Below are 19,976 nucleotides of genomic sequence, written 5' to 3'. Positions count from 1 at the left end.
TGACTGCATGCATGTATGTGTGCCTATACTGTAGTTTCTAGTACCCTCTGTATGATCCTACAATTAAGGCTCTAGTTGCAAACATCTGCCTTTTGCAGATTTGTCAGGGCAATCAAGTGACTAGATTCAGATTTTCATGACCAGACCACAGTATTTATAATATGATCTTTTACAAGTTGCTTAGTAAAATTGATTAGGTGACCGAGTGGGCAAAAATAAAAAGGGTAAAGTATTTATTTAAAAAAACACTTACCATCTCCACTATGTAAGGGAATAACCTATCTCCAAAATATTCAGTTGCTTCAATTGGAAGTTGAGCTGGTAAATTGTCAATTGAGCACATCAGTATACCATTGCCTTCAACACTAAAAGAGAAAAGATGTAGCATGTTTTACTAAAATCATCAAGGGACTGATCCATGCTCTGTGCCATACAAGACCTACCTGTCATGAATGAAATGCTGATCAGCATCGTACATACAAAATGGAGTATCGATAGTAGTACACTCTGTCATAAACTCTATAGATCCCCCAGTGTCAGCAGAGATGTCACCAATGGCTAGAAGTCTACACAGATAAAGAAAGTAAAAACAAAAACAGTATTTTATCTGCTTTAATAGGCAATACAGAAAAAGGAACACAAAAAAACACAGATGTGTTAAATAAAAAACAAAATTACAAAGAAGCACTACTATTATTTACATGTTGGAAGACACTTTTACATGCAGTTCAAGTAAAAAGTATACAACTGTCTACATTTGAATAACAAACAAAGCTGAACAGAATTGCAGGTACTTATAGGTCACCTATATGTTTAAACACATACATAAATCAGAAATGCATTATGGCAACAATGCCTACTTGTGTGGTAGCTTTGGGCATCCCTCTGCGGCAGGTGAAGACTTGATAGGAGCAAGCAACCTCTGAGCATCTTGCCTGTTCAGTAAACGTGGAGTGTGTGGATCCCAATATATGCCATTTATTAAGCATGTAGTATAAGGAGCAATCTTTTTAGAAAAAATAAAATAAAATCCTCAACGCATTAGAAAGGAGATCAACTTGCAGGAAGAGAGCCACTAGTTAACATATCAGTACCATAAATGTGGTATAGGTCTCCAAGAAAGGAATACACATTGTAAAAGAAGTGACAGAATGACAAGGTGATTAGAGGTCTAGAAAAAAAGTATTCGGTATAGAATATGAATGTAAGAAATTAGCTTAACCACTTGCTATCTGGAGCAATTTCTTACTATTTGCGCACACACACGATAGAATATAAATGTATGGCTAGAAAACAGCTTTAAACCCCCAATTATATATTATCTGAAAGCAGAGGCCCTGTAGAATTAAAAAAATGCTAGTTGCAATTTTTTAATGTTGCGCGGTATTTGCGCAAATGTTTAAATCAAAGTATTTTCAGGATAATATAAACCAAATTAAAATTTAGTGCACAGAACAGAATACCCAATTTTTTGGTAAAATATAAAAGATGGGGTCACATCGGGTAAGTAGATACCAAACCGGTCAAGCCTTAAAATTGCGTTTACCTGTGAAGCCTTAAAAAACTTCAATACCCAAAATTTCCCATAGAGGACACTTTTAACACTTTTACTGCTCATCGGTTTAGGGCCAACAGTGATTGATGGCCCTGGAATTATTGCTCTCACTCAGACGTTCCTGGGAATATGCAACACGTGTCGTGCAATTGTCATTTTCGCTCATAGGCGCACCGACGCATGTTTGCATGTGTATGTATTTTTCTTATGTTACTTTAATTTTTAAACATTTTTTTTTAACTAGCCCCCTATGGAATATCAGACAGGGTGTGACAGGTCCTCTTTATGGAGATATCACCCAGGGACCCCAAATAAGCTGAGGAAGCAGAGTTCTGCTTCCCCAGCTTCTTCTCCTGGCTTTAAGACCCGGAGAATGTAAATAGTGACAGCGGAAGGGATGTAATACACATCACTTCCGGGTCTAGTGATCGCAGGAGATCAGCGCCTGGACAGCGCCACTCGGTACAAATGATCCAGCGGTTGTGTAGACGCTGGATCGCTTGTACATTAACAGCCATCGCCAGCTGTTAAAAATGACACCAAGAACACGGCTGCTGCAACAGCAGTGTTCTTCTCTTAACCACTCCTGCGGGCCGCCGTATAAAGATGCATTGCGGCCCAGAAGTGGTTAACAGGAGAAGTATGGGGCACCTTTTTTGACCATAGTTCTCCTCAGGGTCAAATGGAGGGGCAGGGTGCGGGGGGGGGGGGGGTCAGGATGGTGGGGGGAATTTATCAAAACTGGAGCAGCTGTGCACGGCAACCAATCAACTTCAAGTCTCCCTAATGAAACTGCAGAGAGCAGCTGCTCGGTTGACCACCCGCATTAATTTTTTCCTGGGGTCTCTGGTTCACAGAGACCAGGTTGGGTTTGTTCCTGGTCGCCAGGCTACTGATAATATCCATAGCGTGATCCATCTTGAACATTTGTTGTCTAGCAGAAGGATCCCTGGATTCCTACTGTCCCTGGACACCTATAAAGCCTTTGATTCCCTTTCGTGGGACTATCTCCGCTATGCCTTAAGGGCATGGAGATTTGGGGACTCCATTTTGACATGGATAGATGCTCTTTACGCTTTGCCCTTGGCTATGGTCCAATATGCTGGGTTTCACCATATTTCCCGTGTGGGGGACACAACAGGGATTCCCGTTATTCCGATCTTGTTTATCCTAGCCCTGGAACCCCTGGCCATAAAGATCAGGGGCAATCCTGATTTTTCTGGTGTTTCTAGTGCGGGTCAGCAATTTAAAATTAGCTTATTTGTGGATGATGCTCACTTCTTACCAATCCCCTAGTTAGTTTACCTTATTTACAGCAGGTTTTGGATCAGTTTGCCTCCATTTCAGGCCTTACGATCAATCCAGATAAGCCTGTGGCCATGAATGCATCTTTGCCTCCATCCCTTTCCCAATTATGCTGCAAATTCCCCTTTCACTGGGTCTCCTCCTCTCTTCCCTACCGGGGGGGGGGGTTCACCTTATTTTTCTAGATCTCACTCTTTTCGGCAAATGACTTCCCTTTGCTGCGCTATCTTTCCTCTAAAATAGTCATGAGATGTCCAGTCCATTTCTTGGATTGGTATAGTCATTAAGCTGTCTTTTCTCCCGAAACTCCTCTACTATTTCCACGTGCTACATGTCCGAGTACCTTCGTTTTTAGTCACTAAAGTGTGTGGCATTCAGTGGCGTCTTCATTTAAATCATAGGTCTCCATTCTTGCCCCTTTTGCAATCCCTTATTTCCACCAGGGTAAGAACAACCTGATGCCTTTCACTGGTGTACCACCCATCATTTCTCTCATGTTCACCATGTCCTTTCCTCTCGTAGATTCCCAGAATGGTCAACCTTACAGGAGAACCATAATATCCCTGTGAGGGAATATTTTATTTATGACTACAGCACTGGATTTAGTCTCTCCTAGGAGGCTCGGAACACCCATATATTTGAAAACACCCTTTGAGAGTGTCTGTCTCTGTACCCCTGGGAACCCAGGTAACAACTCTTTCCTGTACTAGACCTTTAACTCGCCTCCTGCTTTGTCTTTTTCCATAATACGAACAGAAATGGAATTCTGACTTTTCTGCTCTGTCCTTTTCCCTCAAGGAGAACTGGCAAGATATCTGGTCTCGTATAGCCAAATGTTCATCCAATACTTCGATTTTGGAATCTGCTTCTGAGGGCCTCATGCGGTGGGGTACTGGGTCTCTGCATGAATAGCCAAGGTGATGCTGACATAGAGCGACACATGTTTTTAGGGATTGTGATCAACTGGGGGACTTTTTTGCACGTTTGGTGGATGTGCCCCAAGTTGACTTACTTTTGGTCCAGGGTTTATGGACTGATATACTCTCTTTGCCATGTTGCAGTCCGTACAGACCCACATGTAGCTCTTTTACACCTTAACATTCCTGGTCTCTCATCCTCCCAGCAGACATTACTTGCCTATCTTTTTGGCCACGAAGCAGACGATCGCTAGGGCGTGGAAGTCCCCAGGGGTTCCCTTTTTGGAAGTTCGCTCTCGAATGAACTCGATGCTGATCAACGAGAAGATGTGGAGTGTGCTCTATGACACCCACGCTAAATTTCTTAAGATTTTGGATCCTTGGATCTCCTACGCTCTTCTGACCCTTGATTTGTCTAGTCTGCATTGCTCATAAGCTCTACGTTTGAGCCCTGTGTGGAGGTGGGGGGTTGTGGGGAGCCTATTCTCTTCTTTCTCCTGTGGCTTTTTCCACTTTTCCTCCCCTCTTTCTTCCCGCTTCCATTTTCTCCTTTCCCATTCTCTGTTGCTTTTAGGGGAATTTGCCTCTGTCCTTAAATCTTAACATTTTTCTAACTCTTGTACCCCTATGCAGAGGTGACTATCGTAAGTATGTGGCTTTGTTTATATTGTGATGCACTGCTCTGATGTTCTATTATCTTTGCTCTTCGAATCACAAGTCTATTATGCCCTGCGTGGGTACTTTCACTGTCTGTTAATGTTGAAAACTCAAATCAAATTATTGTTAACAGAAAGTAATGCATGCCATGTATTATTGACAACTCATGTCATATAACTTAACAAAAAAGCTATTTAATACTATTCAACAATAACAGTATTAATTCTGGGTCAGTTTCCTTGGTTTTACTACAAGAATCGGATAAACAAATAGCTGTGAAGGTTTGCCTAGCAAAACAGCTTTCAAACCCCACCATTTACATTCTGAATTACGAAGCTGTTGCAAGACTGCTTGATGGCATAGAGCGGCTTGGCCTTTTCTGATCCTAGGACATTTTATTCTCAGGACACATTGTTTTCAATGGTCACCTGGAGGAGGAGGTGGGGTTGGAGGAGCGGGATCCAGAGGTGGGTAGATGGGTTACTGTTAGAAGGCGGGGGAGGGGGAAGAGTGCTAGAGAGGTCAGCCCTGATCTGATTCACCCTGCGGTTAGGGTCTGGAACTCACTGCCACAGGCAGTGATTTTAGCAAAAAACGTGGAATTGTTCAAGAAACTTTTGGATGATTTTTTAAGGGACCGTAATATACAGGGGTACAGGTACTCCTAGAATGAGATCCTAATAGGTTGGACTTGATGGACTAATGTCTTTATTCAACCTCAAATACTATGTAACTATGTAACCTGAGGCTGGCACTGTGCTATAGCAAAACATAGGTAGACAATCCTAAAATATTCACGCAGCCCTTACAACAGCTGTGAACAGTTAATCATCAATGTTCTGACTACTGTAAGCCCCACCTATCCTAATCAGGCCATATATTTGTAAAAGTAAAAAATATTTTTACATTTTATAAATTACTTACTTCTGTGTTGAATCGAGATGTGTACAATTCAGGGTTCTTTTCATACTGTACAGGATCATACACTCCATCAGTTTTTCTCACAAGGTGGTGATGACGGCTTAATACAGTTCCATAAACTTTCCTGAGATCTAAAGGAAGCAATAGCAAATGAGTCATGGCAAGTGTTTTTACAACATGTAACAACATGTTTTGAAGGGAGTCACATTACCTCCAGTCTTGGAAACTTCTTTTAGTTCATGAGGTTCAACAAACTCAGAGGGAAGTTCATTAAACATTTCTTGTGCACCCTAAAAATCAAAATGCAGGGATATATATTAAAACCAGGAGTCCATATTTCCAGTGAACATAACTCCATCAAATCTGCCTGTAATATGAGCACAGCTGAAAGCACAAGCACTACATAACTTCTTAAATTGACCTCTGTGTCTCTGTGGAACTCTCTGGGTCTCCTAGGCCCAGACTGTACACAGACCCTTAACTTCTACCAATTAAGCCCATGCTACTGTCATGCAGATGTCAAATGCCAGAGCCTCAGTAAGCCATTTGACAGGTGAATGCCAGGGGGCAGGGCTTACCAATAGGAAGAGGTGGGCTCAATTTCAACTTGGAGAAAGAGGCAAGGCCCCAAACAGTCTGAGTACTAATGCAATATTTGCAGGCATCCGAAGGTGCAACCACTTCAGGAATGTCATTACCTTAGTCTCCAAAGGCCTGGTTAAGGTCACTTTAAAACTACATAACAAGGTTATCCTAGAGTCCACAATTTTTAAGTGCAACTGTACTTTTCTTACAAAATCAAACATCCCGCCTTGCACTCTGCCCATCAAAAAAGTTCAAATAAGTGCCGTGACATAGCGCCTTTGCAAGAAAACCGACAGCCTTTTGTAGCATGCACTGAACACTCAAAGATTCATTTGCCTTACCTTTGAGACATTGCCAGTGCCTGAAAACACAAAGGTCAGGGGTCCAATAGACTTTGGCACCAAGCCTAAAGCGATTTCATATCCTGCATCCCTTACGGCTTGAACTGCCTGGCTGCTGTTTCTGTAGTTGTGAGCCATTCCAATGTGCTAAAAACATATATTTGTAAGTGTTAGAATTCACATCATAGAGTAAGTTTTAGCAAATGTAAAAGTAAACAATCTTTTACATCCTATGAGTAAAGAACTAAAAGCTTTATTTATTTGCTTATTATTTGTTTTTTTATTTGATTTGTTTCTTAACCACTTCAGTACTGGCATGTTACAGCCCCTTCCTGTCCAGGCCATTTGTCAATGCTGTGATAGTTTGACAATTGCTCGGTCATGCAACGCGTACCCAAATAAACTTTTAATTATTGTATTTTAAAGAGCTTTTTTGGGGGGGGGTTTACCAATCACTTTCTTTTAAAAATAATTATTCACTATATAATGCACACAAAGACCAATTAAAAAAAAAAAAAAAAGTTTCCCTTCTTTTCTAGTAGGGTTGCACCAATACGATTAATTGGTATTTGTCCCGATACTGAGTATTTGGGTGAATACTCTCCCAAATGCTTCCGATGCCAGAACTTCCGGTATCAGGAAGCCGGGTGTTGAGTCATTACATGCCGCCCGGCTTCCTGATTGTCCGGGAAGCCAGTCTCATGGTCCTTTGTCCCCAGGGAGCATGGAGCTTGCTTCCCGGCCAATTAGGAAGCCAAGGGGCGGGTAATGACTCGCCCCCAGACTTCTTGATGGCCAGGAAGCCGATTCCATACTCCCTTGTCACTTGGTGACGTGGGAGCATGGAGCCGTTTTCCCGGCCAATCAAGAAGCTGGGCGGCGTGTAATGACTTGCCTCCCTGACTGGTCGGGAGCTGGCCCATCAGGAAGCCAGGCGGCAAGTAATTATCCCCCCCTCGGATTCCCGATTGGCCATGGAGCCAGCTTTCTGGCCAATCCGGAAGCCTGGTGGCAAGTCATTATCCGCCCCACAGCTTCCCGAATAGCCAGAAAGCTGGCTCCTTGCTTCGTCACCTGGTGACAAGAGAGCATGGAGCCGGCCTCCTGGCTAATCAGGAAGCTGGGCGGCGAGTAATTACACGCCGCCCGGCTTCCTTAATGGGACTTTCGGTATCTGTATCGGTGAGTACCGAAACAAAAACAAACAAAAAAACATATTGATGCATATGAAAAAAAAAAGAAATGTCAGGACGGTATGAACACCCCCAAAATTACACTTTTTTTTTTAGGAGGTGAACATTTGACAAATCTTTTGGGTTGTCAGAATACCCAAACAGTGACTACAGCGGATTGGCAGCAGTCACTGTTTGACAATTTTCAGCCCCACTCTTTCAACAAACGTCGATAAACAGCACAACTTTTGCTATACATTGTGGTGCAGACATGGCCATCCACAGCTTTAGTCTTGCTAAACTTCGAGCAGCGAATAACAAGCTTTCCTTTTTTTACAGGGGGCAGCTCCTACCATTTTATATTAGTAACAAGACTGCTATAATAATATATGGCCACAGCATTGTAAAGGAGCAGTTAAAAAAAAAAAAAAAAGCGCACAATAAGCTAAAAGGCAAAACCAACAGTCACACATACAGCCCATATAGTGAGCCTCTGCTTTAGATCAAAAGCACATCTGTGATTATATTAGGTTTGGAATTAACTCCCGAAAATACAAAAGTTGAAAGACAAAATACAAAAGCAACAGTATAGCAAATGGACAGAAGAAGGAAGAATACAAAACCTTACCATAAATGGGGTGTGATGTCCCAATGCAAGAAATCGAAGACCTAAACCATGCAGCATGTTGATCATCCCTGAATGAATGGAATGTAAGAAATAAGTACTATACGCAGTAGTTAGGAAATATTGCATGTTTCACAGTAATTTATAGCCATCTATGAGAAAGCTTAGCAGTGCAGTTGTAAAAGATATGGGTGCCACAGTCAGTAGAATTAGATACAGAAAAGAGCATCACTGGCTCCCAAATAAGCTGGTACAATATCCTGCACAAACATGCAGCTCATATTAGATAAAGCATTGCTATGAGTCGCTCAGTTTTCTGCCAGCTTTATAATCATTTTTGAGGTTCAGCCAAAACATTTTTCGCTTTTCTTTATTTTGATTTTTATTGGATACAGGAGTGTTTAGTACAGAGGGATAAACATCAGATATCACAAACACATATAAAACTACCAAGATGGTAGCGAAAGCCCCAAGCGTAATTTTGTCATGAGAAAATGTTGTGTATTCATTCCCCAAGTACATCATATGCACTCCAATGCAAATGAGGTAGAAATACGTTGCGGAACCTTAACAACGAATGGAGGGGAAGGAGAAAGAAGGGCAAGAGGGAGGGGAAAAAGGTAAGGAACAAGTAACTTAGGGCAGTAGGTCTCGCCACTTAAAAGCACCATCTCAACAGAAGTGGAAGCATTATATAGTACATCGGAGAACAGGGTCATATACCTTGGTCTTGCAAATATTAATACAAACTGGCATAGCAAACGGAGTTTGTAGATACTGTGTTATTATTACCAATGTGCACTAATAAGGACAGTATTTGAGGAATAGGCAAAGGGGCCACTTTGTGATCATATATGACAGTGCATCTGGTGAGAGCAAACTGCAGTTTTTCCGGAAATTAGTCTCTTGTGTAATCATTTTTGTATACAGAAAAACTGGCACTAGAGCCAACATAAAAAGTACATTTATATTTAATACAGTCCTGATATTTTCTAATACACATAATGAAAAATTATAGATGTACAAAAAAAAAAAAAAACAAACACATTTGGACATTTGTAATGCATGTTGCGTCGTGAATCCTTGTGAGCTGTTATTTGCATTAAGCTTACATTTTTAAACAAATAAATTACCTGCTACACCGGCCCACTGTCCAAACGCCACTACTCTCATTCCTCTGTGGTCCATCATTTTCTCATAATCGATCAGTCGAACTTCCTTTAAAAACAAAGAAAAAAAAACAGTTAAAGCAAGTCATAGATGTACAGTAGCATACAAAAGAGCAAGAGAAGTGGTCACTGCAAATAGATCAAGGAAACAAAGAACGAAAAAGGGCGCCTCCATATAGTGTAAAAATGTAATTTAATAATAAAACACGCAGCTCTAGGCTGTACTTACAGAAATTCAATGGAATAAAAGCATGTAGAATTTGATGGGAAATCGGAACCTCTAGCAGGGAGAGTCTGGAAAGATGTAATTCACCAGCTTCCTCATAGGTTCTGATGAAGGGGGCGTGCCCCAGAAACGCGTAAACCTGTTGAAATCATAGGGGCAGAGGACGCTGGTGAATTACATCTTTCCAGACTCTCCCTGCTAGAGGTTACGATTTCCCATCAAATTCTACATGTGTTTATTCCATTGAATTTCTGTAAGTGCAGCCTAGAGCTGCGTGTTTTATTATTAAATTACATTTTTACACTATGGAGGCGCCCTTTTTCGTTCTTTGTTTCCTAGATTGGCAGTCTATTTGACCTGTGGGACCTGCCTCTTTAGCGTTTGCCTTATTAAGCTGCTGGTCACCTTGATATTGAAGGCGCCGGTATTTTTTCTTACTGCAAATACATACCAAAACGCTTCTCTGTGTCACAAGCACAAGAACAGTGCATACACAAAGCTTTGTTAAAGTGTCATTTAATCAATATGAAGGTGACCACAAAGTGACAATTAAAGCAAAGCGTTATAAAGCCAGATTTGAGCATATAATGCATCTTTGGTAATCCAACAGAATAGACAAGAGAAAAAGACAAGATGAGATGCACTTTGACATTTACGTTTTTGAGATTAAGGCAGCATCTCCATCACCTAATATAGCTTGCGCAGTCCAGGGGTACAATAACCATCATAAAACAAACACAAACTTAAGGGAGTCTGTCAGGATGCCGTAACCTATCACAGCTAAGCCTCTTATCCAGGACTGAAGGGTTCCATTGGCCTTCATCAGAAGAGGTGCTAATGCCTAGACAAAGGCGGCCTCTGAAATATCACACACACAATGATCTGGAAATAAACCCAGTTCTGCAAGTTTGGCAATGGCTTCCTCCAGCGCTTGTAGAAGCTTGGGTGGTGTTAATAGCCATCCTGACAGGTTCTCGAGGACCATTCAACAACTGTAGCCTATTCCTGGAAATGTTCTCTATGAAGAGGAACGTCCTGTATGCAGTAGGACTCCTGTTTGTACAGTGACACATAAAATGGTTTTGGATTTGCAATTGGAAGCTAATCTACTGGGAAAATTTAATCAGGAAAGCATTTTATAAACGGTATACTTCACAATCATTACCTCCTACTAAGGCTTGACCTTCCAGTCCACAAAATCAAACACATTTTCTTTTGCTGCTTACCAATTTCAGAATTTCATCCAGTAACGACATATTTGCCTCTTGGGCTTTTATCGTATGTGAAAAGAAAGCATAGGTCTTTTTGGGAATGAGCTTGTCCTCTTGAGGCCGCTTAACACCTACAATTAGAGATGCTTCAGATATATCTTCCTGAATAATTCCTCCGGCTTTGAAGTACTCCTTCGAAAAATTAAACATACATAAGATATAGGAATGCGATTTAAAAACTTGAGGGGAATTTATCAAAACTGGAGCAGACAAAATCTGGAGCGGCTGTGCATGGCAACCCATCAGCTTCTTTCTTTCATTTTCAAATCTTAAAGTGACATTAAAAGGCTATATTTTTTCCCCTCCCCCAAGGTTAATTTTAGCACTTACCTTAAATTATATCTCTTAATCAGATCTTCTTTCCTGACTATTTCAGCCTTTCTGTCCAGTGCTGCTGCAGGTCTCCGATCCAGCGCCGACTCCTCTGTGCTTGCTGGCATTCCTGTCCCACAGTGTCTGCATGCGGGTGCACGTGCCCCTAGACTTACCTTGTGTCTCTACCTGTTTCCCGGCCGAAAATCTGAACTGCGCATGCACCCGCCCTAAGATCCTTGCGGCCACCAGAGATTTTTTAGATTTTCGGACAGAAGCACACGGCGAAGACACAGGTAAGTTTAAACCTGTTTCAAAGGGTTTTTTTTTTTTTTTTTACGTTTTTGCATATATCTACTGCTTGCTAGCAGTAGATATATGCAAAAACACCTGAAGGTTTAATAACCCTTTAACTGAAGAAACTGGAGAAGTTGATTGGTTGCGCTGGGCAACAGCTCCAGATTTTGATAAATTCCCATCAATGTATTTACAGGTAGAGTTCATATATTTCAAGAATATTAGCATAGCTAAACTAAATCAGGACTACTGATTGACTGCATACAAGACTGTTACAACTAACAGTGTAAAAAGTCATATAACCCACAATAAAAGAATGCTTAGCTGGAAGCCACTGTGAAAAAAAAAACCAAATACACAAATTGAACGAACATTTTGCAACACCACGCAAACAAACTGAATAGAGGGTAAATTATTCATATCAAATGTAGATGATGATTGCAGTGTCTAGGTACAGGGGACATCTGGCGAATGCAGAGAAAACTGCACATAGGACCACTGGCATGAGTTCATGGAACATCTGGCTAAAGCGGTGAACACTACACATAGGACCGCTAGCCTATGGGTACATGAGACCCCTGGCTAATTTGGCAAACATTACGCCGAGGACTGCAAGCCCATGGGTACATGGGATATCTAGCTAATGCAGTGAACACTGCACAAAGAACCACCGCTGACAGAGTATAATATCTCTATAAAGGGTTCCTGATGAGGCTCCCTAATAAAGAATCACTACTGCAATACAGATGCTGTGGTGACTAAAGTACAATAGCCCAATCACTTGGGCGTTGGTTGCCAAACAAAAATAAATGATCAACGCAAAATATAAAAGTATCACAATGAAAACTATAGCAATAAAAAAAAAAAAAAAAACATGTATTTTTGCAGAAGCAATTGCAGCACAAAGAAGAAAGCAGAGAAAACATATTTACACTGGTCCACGTATAAGACACAACCACAACAACTCAGAAGAATGTTTGTGCTTATGTTGTGCTATGTGTGCCTCTGTCAGAATGACTGCAGCTGATTGGCCAAAAATTTTAAGACCGGGAGTGGGGTCCAGAAGGGGCCAAACATTGTACGAATTTTGACACAGGCGAAATTCAAGCGATGTATGGCCAGCTTAAAGTGACATTAAAGGCAAATCCCCTCCCTCATGCTAGTGTAAGGACTTGCCTTAAGTGATGTCTCTTGATCCGATCATCGATCTTCTTTCCAGTAGTTTTCAGGAGTCCCTCCACCGCTGGTGCCTGTCTCTGATCCAGCGCGGACTTCTCTCTCTTCCTGGCACTTCCTGTCCCATGAAGTCTGTGCGGGTGCATGCTGCTGCATTAACTCACCTTGTGTCTCTTGTCTCCCGGCCGAAGATCTGTACTGCACATGCGCCGCCCCATGATCCTTTGCGGCATCCCGAGGCTCTTCAGATCTTCGGACGTGAGCGCGTGGCGGAGACATAGGCAAGTTTTAACCCTTTTTAACCCTTTTCAAACTTTTTTTTTTAATGTTTTTCCATATATCTACTGCTTGCTAGCGGTAGATATATGCAAAAAAACTGGAAGGTTTAATTATCCTTTAAAGTGGAAGTGCGCTTAAAATAAAATAAAAAAAAAAAGGATTAAAAAAATAAATTGCTGATCGGCAGGCTTTACATGACAGAAGAGACTGTGCAAGTCTCTTCTGCCATAAAAGTTTCTTGCTGCCACTCAATTTCGTTATGTATTCTGAGCTGCACACATGCGGCTCAGTGCACAAACCTGGCATGCCAAGATAAAGTAACTTCCATGCGCGTCAAGTGGCTAAAGACTTGAAACCTGGAAGAAGACCGAGAGGAAGAAGGAAGCAACAGCGAGTGAAGAGAGCAGCACTGGAGGAGATCGCTTTGGCAGGCAAGTCCACATATGATGGACTAGTATGATGAGCATACTGGCACATTATGGTTAAAAACTCCTTTCCCCCCGAAAAAGTTACTCTATAGGGCCTGTTCACACCAATTGCGTTGCGTTCCAGAGTGGGAGCTGCTGGAACGCACCACAATCGCTCACAAAACTTCCCCCTTCGTTCTGGGGGCGGGAGGTGGCGTGGCGGTGCATTGAAGTCAATGGCACCGCTGCCACGCCCCCAACCCGCAGTGCAAATCGGACGAGTGGCAAAACATTGCCTGCGTTCAGTTCCACTGCAAACGCAAAAAATAGAGCATGCAGCATTTTTTGCATTTGCACCGCCACGCCCCCTCCCGCCCCAGAACAAAGGGGGAAGTTTTGTGATTGCGGTGCGTTCCAGCAGCTACCGCTCTGGAATGCACTGCAATTGGTGTGAACAAGCCCCCAATTCTACTTCAAGGTAGAATACAGGTATACTTTATATACTATATAGTATTGTTAAGAGTAAAATATTCATTTACAAAGTCATATGGCCATTTCTGCATGTCAACTCATATGCATAACTGACCTACTTACGGAAAAGTAATTCTTGACACAAGCTATTGTCTAAACTTTGAGACCCTAGGTGACAGACCATTTTAAGAAACATTGTTAGAATTTAAACTTCACTTTGACGTAATTGCATGAGAGGTTAGTGGAGCACACCGGAAAAGATTTGTCTCTTTCTCTCTGTCCTTTTGTGTATTCCAAGGCACTACACTGAAAGCAAGATATCGCTTATTCTTTCCCAGCGGGTTTTGTACTGGCTTATGCTCGTATCTTCCTGGAACACAGAGGTGGCCTTGGATTTCTTTAACAAAAGACGTTCTTTCTAAATGTTACATGTATTAAGAACATTGCCCCGTTTTAATACATAAATTCTCAGATAGTTGACCCTCATACAAAGTAAAACACACAAGCGGCAGTGTTACATTTAAACAAACCTGAGCCAAGTCCATTCAATTGTGCATGTCCTTAGGAAATCGCATTACGTCGCCCCTAAAATCTAGATGTGATTAGACAACACCTCAGTGAGTAAGAAACCAGCCGCATACATTTCATACGTGATGTACGCTTTATTCAGCGGTTTGGTTAAGTGCACTTTTTCTGATCTCCTACAAATGAATAACAACCTTTACATTTTTATGAAACACTTGAAAGAAAAGCTTTTACTAGCTGGATCCACTGGATATTCTGGGGCTATTATTCGATGAACTCCTCGCTGCTTTCTGTACACAAAATGCAAGTGCAGCTCTGATTACCTCCTGCTGGCCATGAGAATTACATTGTAACTATTCTGAGGAAGATCTCAGCATTTTTCCTCTCATGCATGCTCAGATAAAAGTATAGGTTTCTATGGGAAGCATGGCTTTATACCACTTTGTCCAGTTCTGATAAAACTATCTACAGAGTCTCAAAGCCAGAGGTGGGCAACTCTGGCCCTCCAGCTGTGCTACTACAAATCCCAACATGCCTCAGGGAGTCATGCCTGTAACTGTCAGTCTTGCAATGCCTCATGGGAACTGTAGTTCCACAACAGCTGGAGGGCTGGATTTGCCTACCCCTGCTCAAAGTTGATATTAGCCTAGATCAGAGCTGGACAAATGCCAGGAGCAAGGTCGCCAATGCTCCTTAAAAATCCCAGCTGGCGCCCAACTTTTGAGGTTTTCTCTAGTTATTGTCAAGGGAGCTGGCTACGGGATTGGACAGACTGACTGCTGAATTCCATATTAAATTTGTCTACCCTCTGGTCTTTAAAAATGAAGAATACCTAAGCCCACCATTGTGGTACATTGGTTTATGTGGATATAAGCCAGGTGCAGTTGTTTCCGGTGTGAGACTTTCTGGAAAGGGTGTGCAGCCACTGGTGCAGACCTCAAACCTCTTCCTAACCCATTACGGCCCATTCAAACTAGGACGTTTATAAAAATGGCGTAAAACACACAAATGTGTTGATACGTATTCATATGTGTTGACATGTGTATTATGTGGGTTTGCATGCATTATGCACATTTATCTGCATTTTTTTAAAGGTGTAGTTCCTCGGAATTTGAAAATGTCTTCTTTTCGTGTGTTGCATTTTAATGCAGTTTTACATGTTTATATGCATTCCTTTGCATTTTAAACCCACATAACCAAAACACAGTTTTGTAGTGTGAACATGACACTTAGAAAACTATTGTTTTGTATATGCATTACCGGTGTTCATCTAGTACGTAAAAAGGCGGGAAAACGCATATATAGTGTAAATGGGCCCTTAAAGATAAACTGAACTCGGCCCTCTACCTGCCTTGTTATGTTACGGACTCCAAAAGGACTAGCCACCAGTATTTCCTGTGGTCTCCCTGCAGCTGGTCTTTCATTAAAGACTTAACGTGTTGTGTTTTGCGATGTGTCTGTGTGAAAATGGTCATCTTGGAAGAGTTTTTCTCCTGTTAGAGCAGGGGTAGGCAACCTTGGCAGTCCAGCTGTGCTAAAACCACAAAGCCCATCATGCCTCCAACAATGGAATCATGTCTGTGGCTGTCAGAATCTTGCAATGCCTCATGGGATGTTTAGCTGGAGTGCTGAGGTTACCTACCCTAGGTTCAGAGCCTCCAGCAATAGCGACATCACCAAAACCCGCTCCAAATCTAGTGATTCTAGCAGACAGAGGCAGCAGTGTCTCAGATGACCTCACACTTACCAGCTCTGAAGCTGTAGACACAGGAGTACCTAGAAACACCCTCAAACCAGGAAGGAATTTCAGGGTATATTTTTAGGGTACTGCTTATGAACATTTCTAAATATTCTCAATCACATGCAAATCTTCACTTTTTGAGTTCAGGTCCACTTGAGTGCAGTGCTCAGAGAAATATAGCTCTCCTTTGAAAAAGTCTAGATTTCTAGCTGAAATGTTTCCAAAAGTCTCGCACAGTAACAAAATGTGACAAAGGATTTCTGACATTTTTCCTCCCAACTTTCATGAACTGCCTATTTGACTCAATGTATTAAAGCCTGTGGGTCAGACCAGCCAGGGAGCTAGAATTCAGCAGATCATCAATGGCAGCAATGCATTTCTTTCACTACAGGTTTACTAACCCTCATCCTAACCCTTGACTAAACCATAAAACTTAACACAAACGCCTCATGAAAGGAATACAGGAGGTGACCACTAACCTCTACAAACCTTCTGAAAATAGTAACCTCTTGGCTTTTATGCTGACGCACAGAGCTTAAAGCCTTGTGAGGCACTCACCTAAAACATGTATTTTATACAGATTGAAAAAGACAGCAAAAGTGTTATTGTCAGCAAATTTGTTTTCATTCAATAACAAAGCAAGCGTTTCAGCATGACAGCCCTAAGGCCCTATTGACATTTGCTGCACACGTTCACATAGCATGTGAAAATTGCACAATAATGGCACCCCAAACACTTCTAGCAAGATACGTGTTTTGGAAGTACAAAAACACACTAAAATGTGCAGTCAAATAATGCATGAGTAGTCAGCAGTAGACCTCCAGATATGCACATTTGTTTCAGGTCAGTGACTTAGTATTTAAAAACATACCTGGGAAATTCATAATCCAAGGGAAGAGGGCAGTGGTGAACAAGGCTAATTGTATGGTGTGTGTGTGGTCAAATGGCGCCAACAGTGGGACAGGGCTTAAGGGGGGTATGGTTAAATAAAACCTGAGCCTACTCTGCTCAAGGTCAAGAGCGCAGGGGGGGTCAGGAGCAGGAAACGCGCAGAGGCCAAGGGGGTCAGGAGCAGGAAACGCGCAGAGGCCAAGGGGGTCAGGAGCAGGAAACGCGCTGAGGCCAAGGGGGTCAGGAGCAGGAAACACACAGAGCCCAAGGGGGTCAGGAGCAGGAAACGCACAGAGCCCAAGGGGGTCAGGAGCAGGAAACGCACAGAGCCCAACGGGGTCAGGAGCAGGAAACGCACAGAGCCCAAGGGGGTCAGGAGCAGGAAACGCACAGAGCCCAACGGGGTCAGGAGCAGGAAACGCACAGAGCCCAACGGGGTCAGGAGCAGGAAACGCACAGAGCCCAACGGGGTCAGGAGCAGGAAACGCACAGAGCCCAACGGGGTCAGGAGCAGGAAACGCACAGAGCCCAACGGGGTCAGGAGCAGGAAACGCACAGAGCCCAACGGGGTCAGGAGCAGGAAACGCACAGAGCCCAACGGGGTCAGGAGCAGGAAACGCACAGAGCCCAACGGGGTCAGGAGCAGGAAACGCACAGAGCCCAACGGGGTCAGGAGCAGGAAACGCACAGAGCCCAACGGGGTCAGGAGCAGGAAACGCACAGAGCCCAACGGGGTCAGGAGCAGGAAACGCACAGAGCCCAACGGGGTCAGGAGCAGGAAACGCACAGAGCCCAACGGGGTCAGGAGCAGGAAACGCACAGAGCCCAACGGGGTCAGGAGCAGGAAACGCACAGAGCCCAACGGGGTCAGGAGCAGGAAACGCAGAGCACAAGGGGGTCAGGAGCAGGAAACGCACAGAGCCAAAGGGTCAGAAGTAGGTAACGCACAGAGCGCAGAGGGTCAGAAGTAGGTAATGAACAGAGTACAGGGGGTCAGGCGTAAGCAACACACAGAATGCAGGGGTCATAGTTGTAGTAAACTTAAAGCCCAGGGTTTTAAAAACAGGGCTACTGTTCATGAATGGCCTACAAAAGACCTGAACAAAGCAACCACAAACACAACACACCTTCACCTACCTATACAAACTGCTATATTTTCTGTGAGAGCAGCCTGAAAATATCCCTGCTACCAACACTGTAGTGTCATAGTGGGATAACACTGCTGCCAACATTTAAAAACCATTCCAGGGATATTTGGAACAAATCAACACAATTCGCAAACAGCGGTATAAACCTGGCCATCATTAAGAAACATTAAAAGAGGAAGCTCAGCCAAAACAGTTATTTCACATATGGATGCATACTGCTGGGCTTAAAGAGGAACTTTACCCATATCTTAGAAATAACAAAGACACCTTTAGAAGTGTTTAGTAATGACAACCTACAAACATACACTTCTAGAGGCAGAGCCAGCTGTACCCGCCCCCTCCCCCGTCCGATCCACCAGTCAGCGCTGGCGGATCGGAGCGGGGAATCCAGCCCCTCCCCTGTCACGGCAGAGAGCTGTGACAGGATTGAGAGGTGAGCGAACGGCGGTATGTGTTCGCTCACCTCCCGATCTACTGAGCCGACCTGTGACAGTCTCATTGTCACAGGTCGGCTAGAACTGAGGTGAGTGAAAAGCACTCCTCATAGTTCTCCTTTAATGCAACTGAATCTTGTACCCATTGCATCAGATGTGTCACTTAACCTGCCAAAATCCTTATAAACAGATCATCAATGAAAAGTGCTAGACAGGGGGAAGTAACAGGTCGCTAAAGCCTGCTCTAGTTCAAAATTATTTTTCTTTTTTTTTAAAATAGATTTCTGTTCTCTGTGGTTAAGTTACCCGTGTTAAACACTCAACACAACACCACTGACCATGGTAACATGACATGACAAAATAGTAACAAGGTCATAGTGAAGCAACCTAACCAGAAGGACAATGACCTTGGTGATAAGGCATCAGTGATTCCAGTTACATGTCACCACTGTGTTTACTCTGTGAATGTGCAATGTAAAGCACTGTGGAAATTGTTGGCGCTATATAAATACCTGTAAAAAAAAAAAAAAATAGCTAAAGCAACCAGAATCATTCAGAACAGTTAAAGTGCATCTATACCCAAAACCTTTTTTGTTGTTTTGGATGAATGAATCCCTCCAATAGCAGTAAAACCTGACAGGGGTCCTAATCCTTTCCCACTCTATCCAAATGTAGGAAAGCTTTGGGTATAGGTTGTTACGGGTAATTAGTGTGTGGCTTGCTGAACTTCAGGTAACCTGCATACATGGGAGCTGTTTAACCTGCCAAAGGATTTGGTTTTCTGTCCATCTGGTCTGGTGACATACACAGCTCTACCCCACAACACAGCTCTGTCCAGAAAGATAGAAGACCTGATATCTGCTCCAGTTTCACTTTCACTTACATGTATCCTTCCCATACCCAACCCTGTGACTGGACAATAAAAGGAGAAGCAGCAGACTGAAGAACCACCATGCTCCTGGCACAGCAGCACATCTATTTGACTCATTATGCCGCTTCTTCCTCCCCCTCTCCGAGCTCCACTGTAAAGTAGACTACAAGAGGATGATACCAAATCAAATTCAGGTATTTACATTGCTTGAAATTAAAATAATGTATTCATGATACGAGTGCTAAATTATTTAGTACCTTTTATATTTGCCTGAAGTTCAGCTTTAAACTATTCTTTGTTGATTCGCACTAATGTTTACCTAAAGCAATTACATCCAACACCCACCAAAACAATACTCAAGTAGATAATTAACCCCTTCATGACAGCTAGTTTTCAGTTTCTGTTCATAAATGACTGACACTTTTTACATTTTTGCTGTGTGATTCTTCCATGGCAGTAATATACTTTCTTTCTAAAAGTACCCACACATATTATATAATGTTTTTTTAGAGGACAGATAGGGCTATATAATTAATGAATTATATCAAACATGTGTACCCAACGAATCACTTAGTTCGAATAAAATATTTAAAAAATGGAGGAAAAAACGTAAAGAAAAAAAACACTTTTTCAAAAGCTTTGATTATTTTTTTAGAATTTATTTATAATTATAGTATAAA

The 19,976-nt window shown here is 42.5% G+C and overlaps 1 protein-coding gene across 1 annotated transcript in view; it reads right to left on the bottom strand.

Annotated features, from left to right (window-relative positions):
• Nucleotides 1-19,976, bottom strand: part of AASS (aminoadipate-semialdehyde synthase) — a 45,767-nt gene that overhangs the window by 24,432 nt on the left and 1,359 nt on the right. The window contains exons 2-10 of the mRNA XM_018557768.1: nt 10,700-10,876; nt 9,212-9,296; nt 8,082-8,149; nt 6,282-6,428; nt 5,567-5,645; nt 5,359-5,486; nt 861-1,006; nt 444-566; nt 254-365 (exon numbers count right to left, since the gene is read on the bottom strand). Of these exons, the coding sequence (XP_018413270.1) occupies nt 254-365; nt 444-566; nt 861-1,006; nt 5,359-5,486; nt 5,567-5,645; nt 6,282-6,428; nt 8,082-8,149; nt 9,212-9,296; nt 10,700-10,876 (1,065 nt within the window). The remainder of the gene's footprint in view (nt 1-253; nt 366-443; nt 567-860; nt 1,007-5,358; nt 5,487-5,566; nt 5,646-6,281; nt 6,429-8,081; nt 8,150-9,211; nt 9,297-10,699; nt 10,877-19,976) is intronic.

The sequence above is a fragment of the Nanorana parkeri genome, unplaced genomic scaffold (genome assembly GCF_000935625.1).
Source record: "Nanorana parkeri isolate BGI_ZX_2015 unplaced genomic scaffold, ASM93562v1 scaffold301, whole genome shotgun sequence".
NCBI classification, from domain to species: Eukaryota; Metazoa; Chordata; class Amphibia; order Anura; family Dicroglossidae; genus Nanorana; species Nanorana parkeri.
Note: the sequence above shows the minus strand (reverse complement) of the source record. Positions and strands in the feature narration are given on the sequence as shown.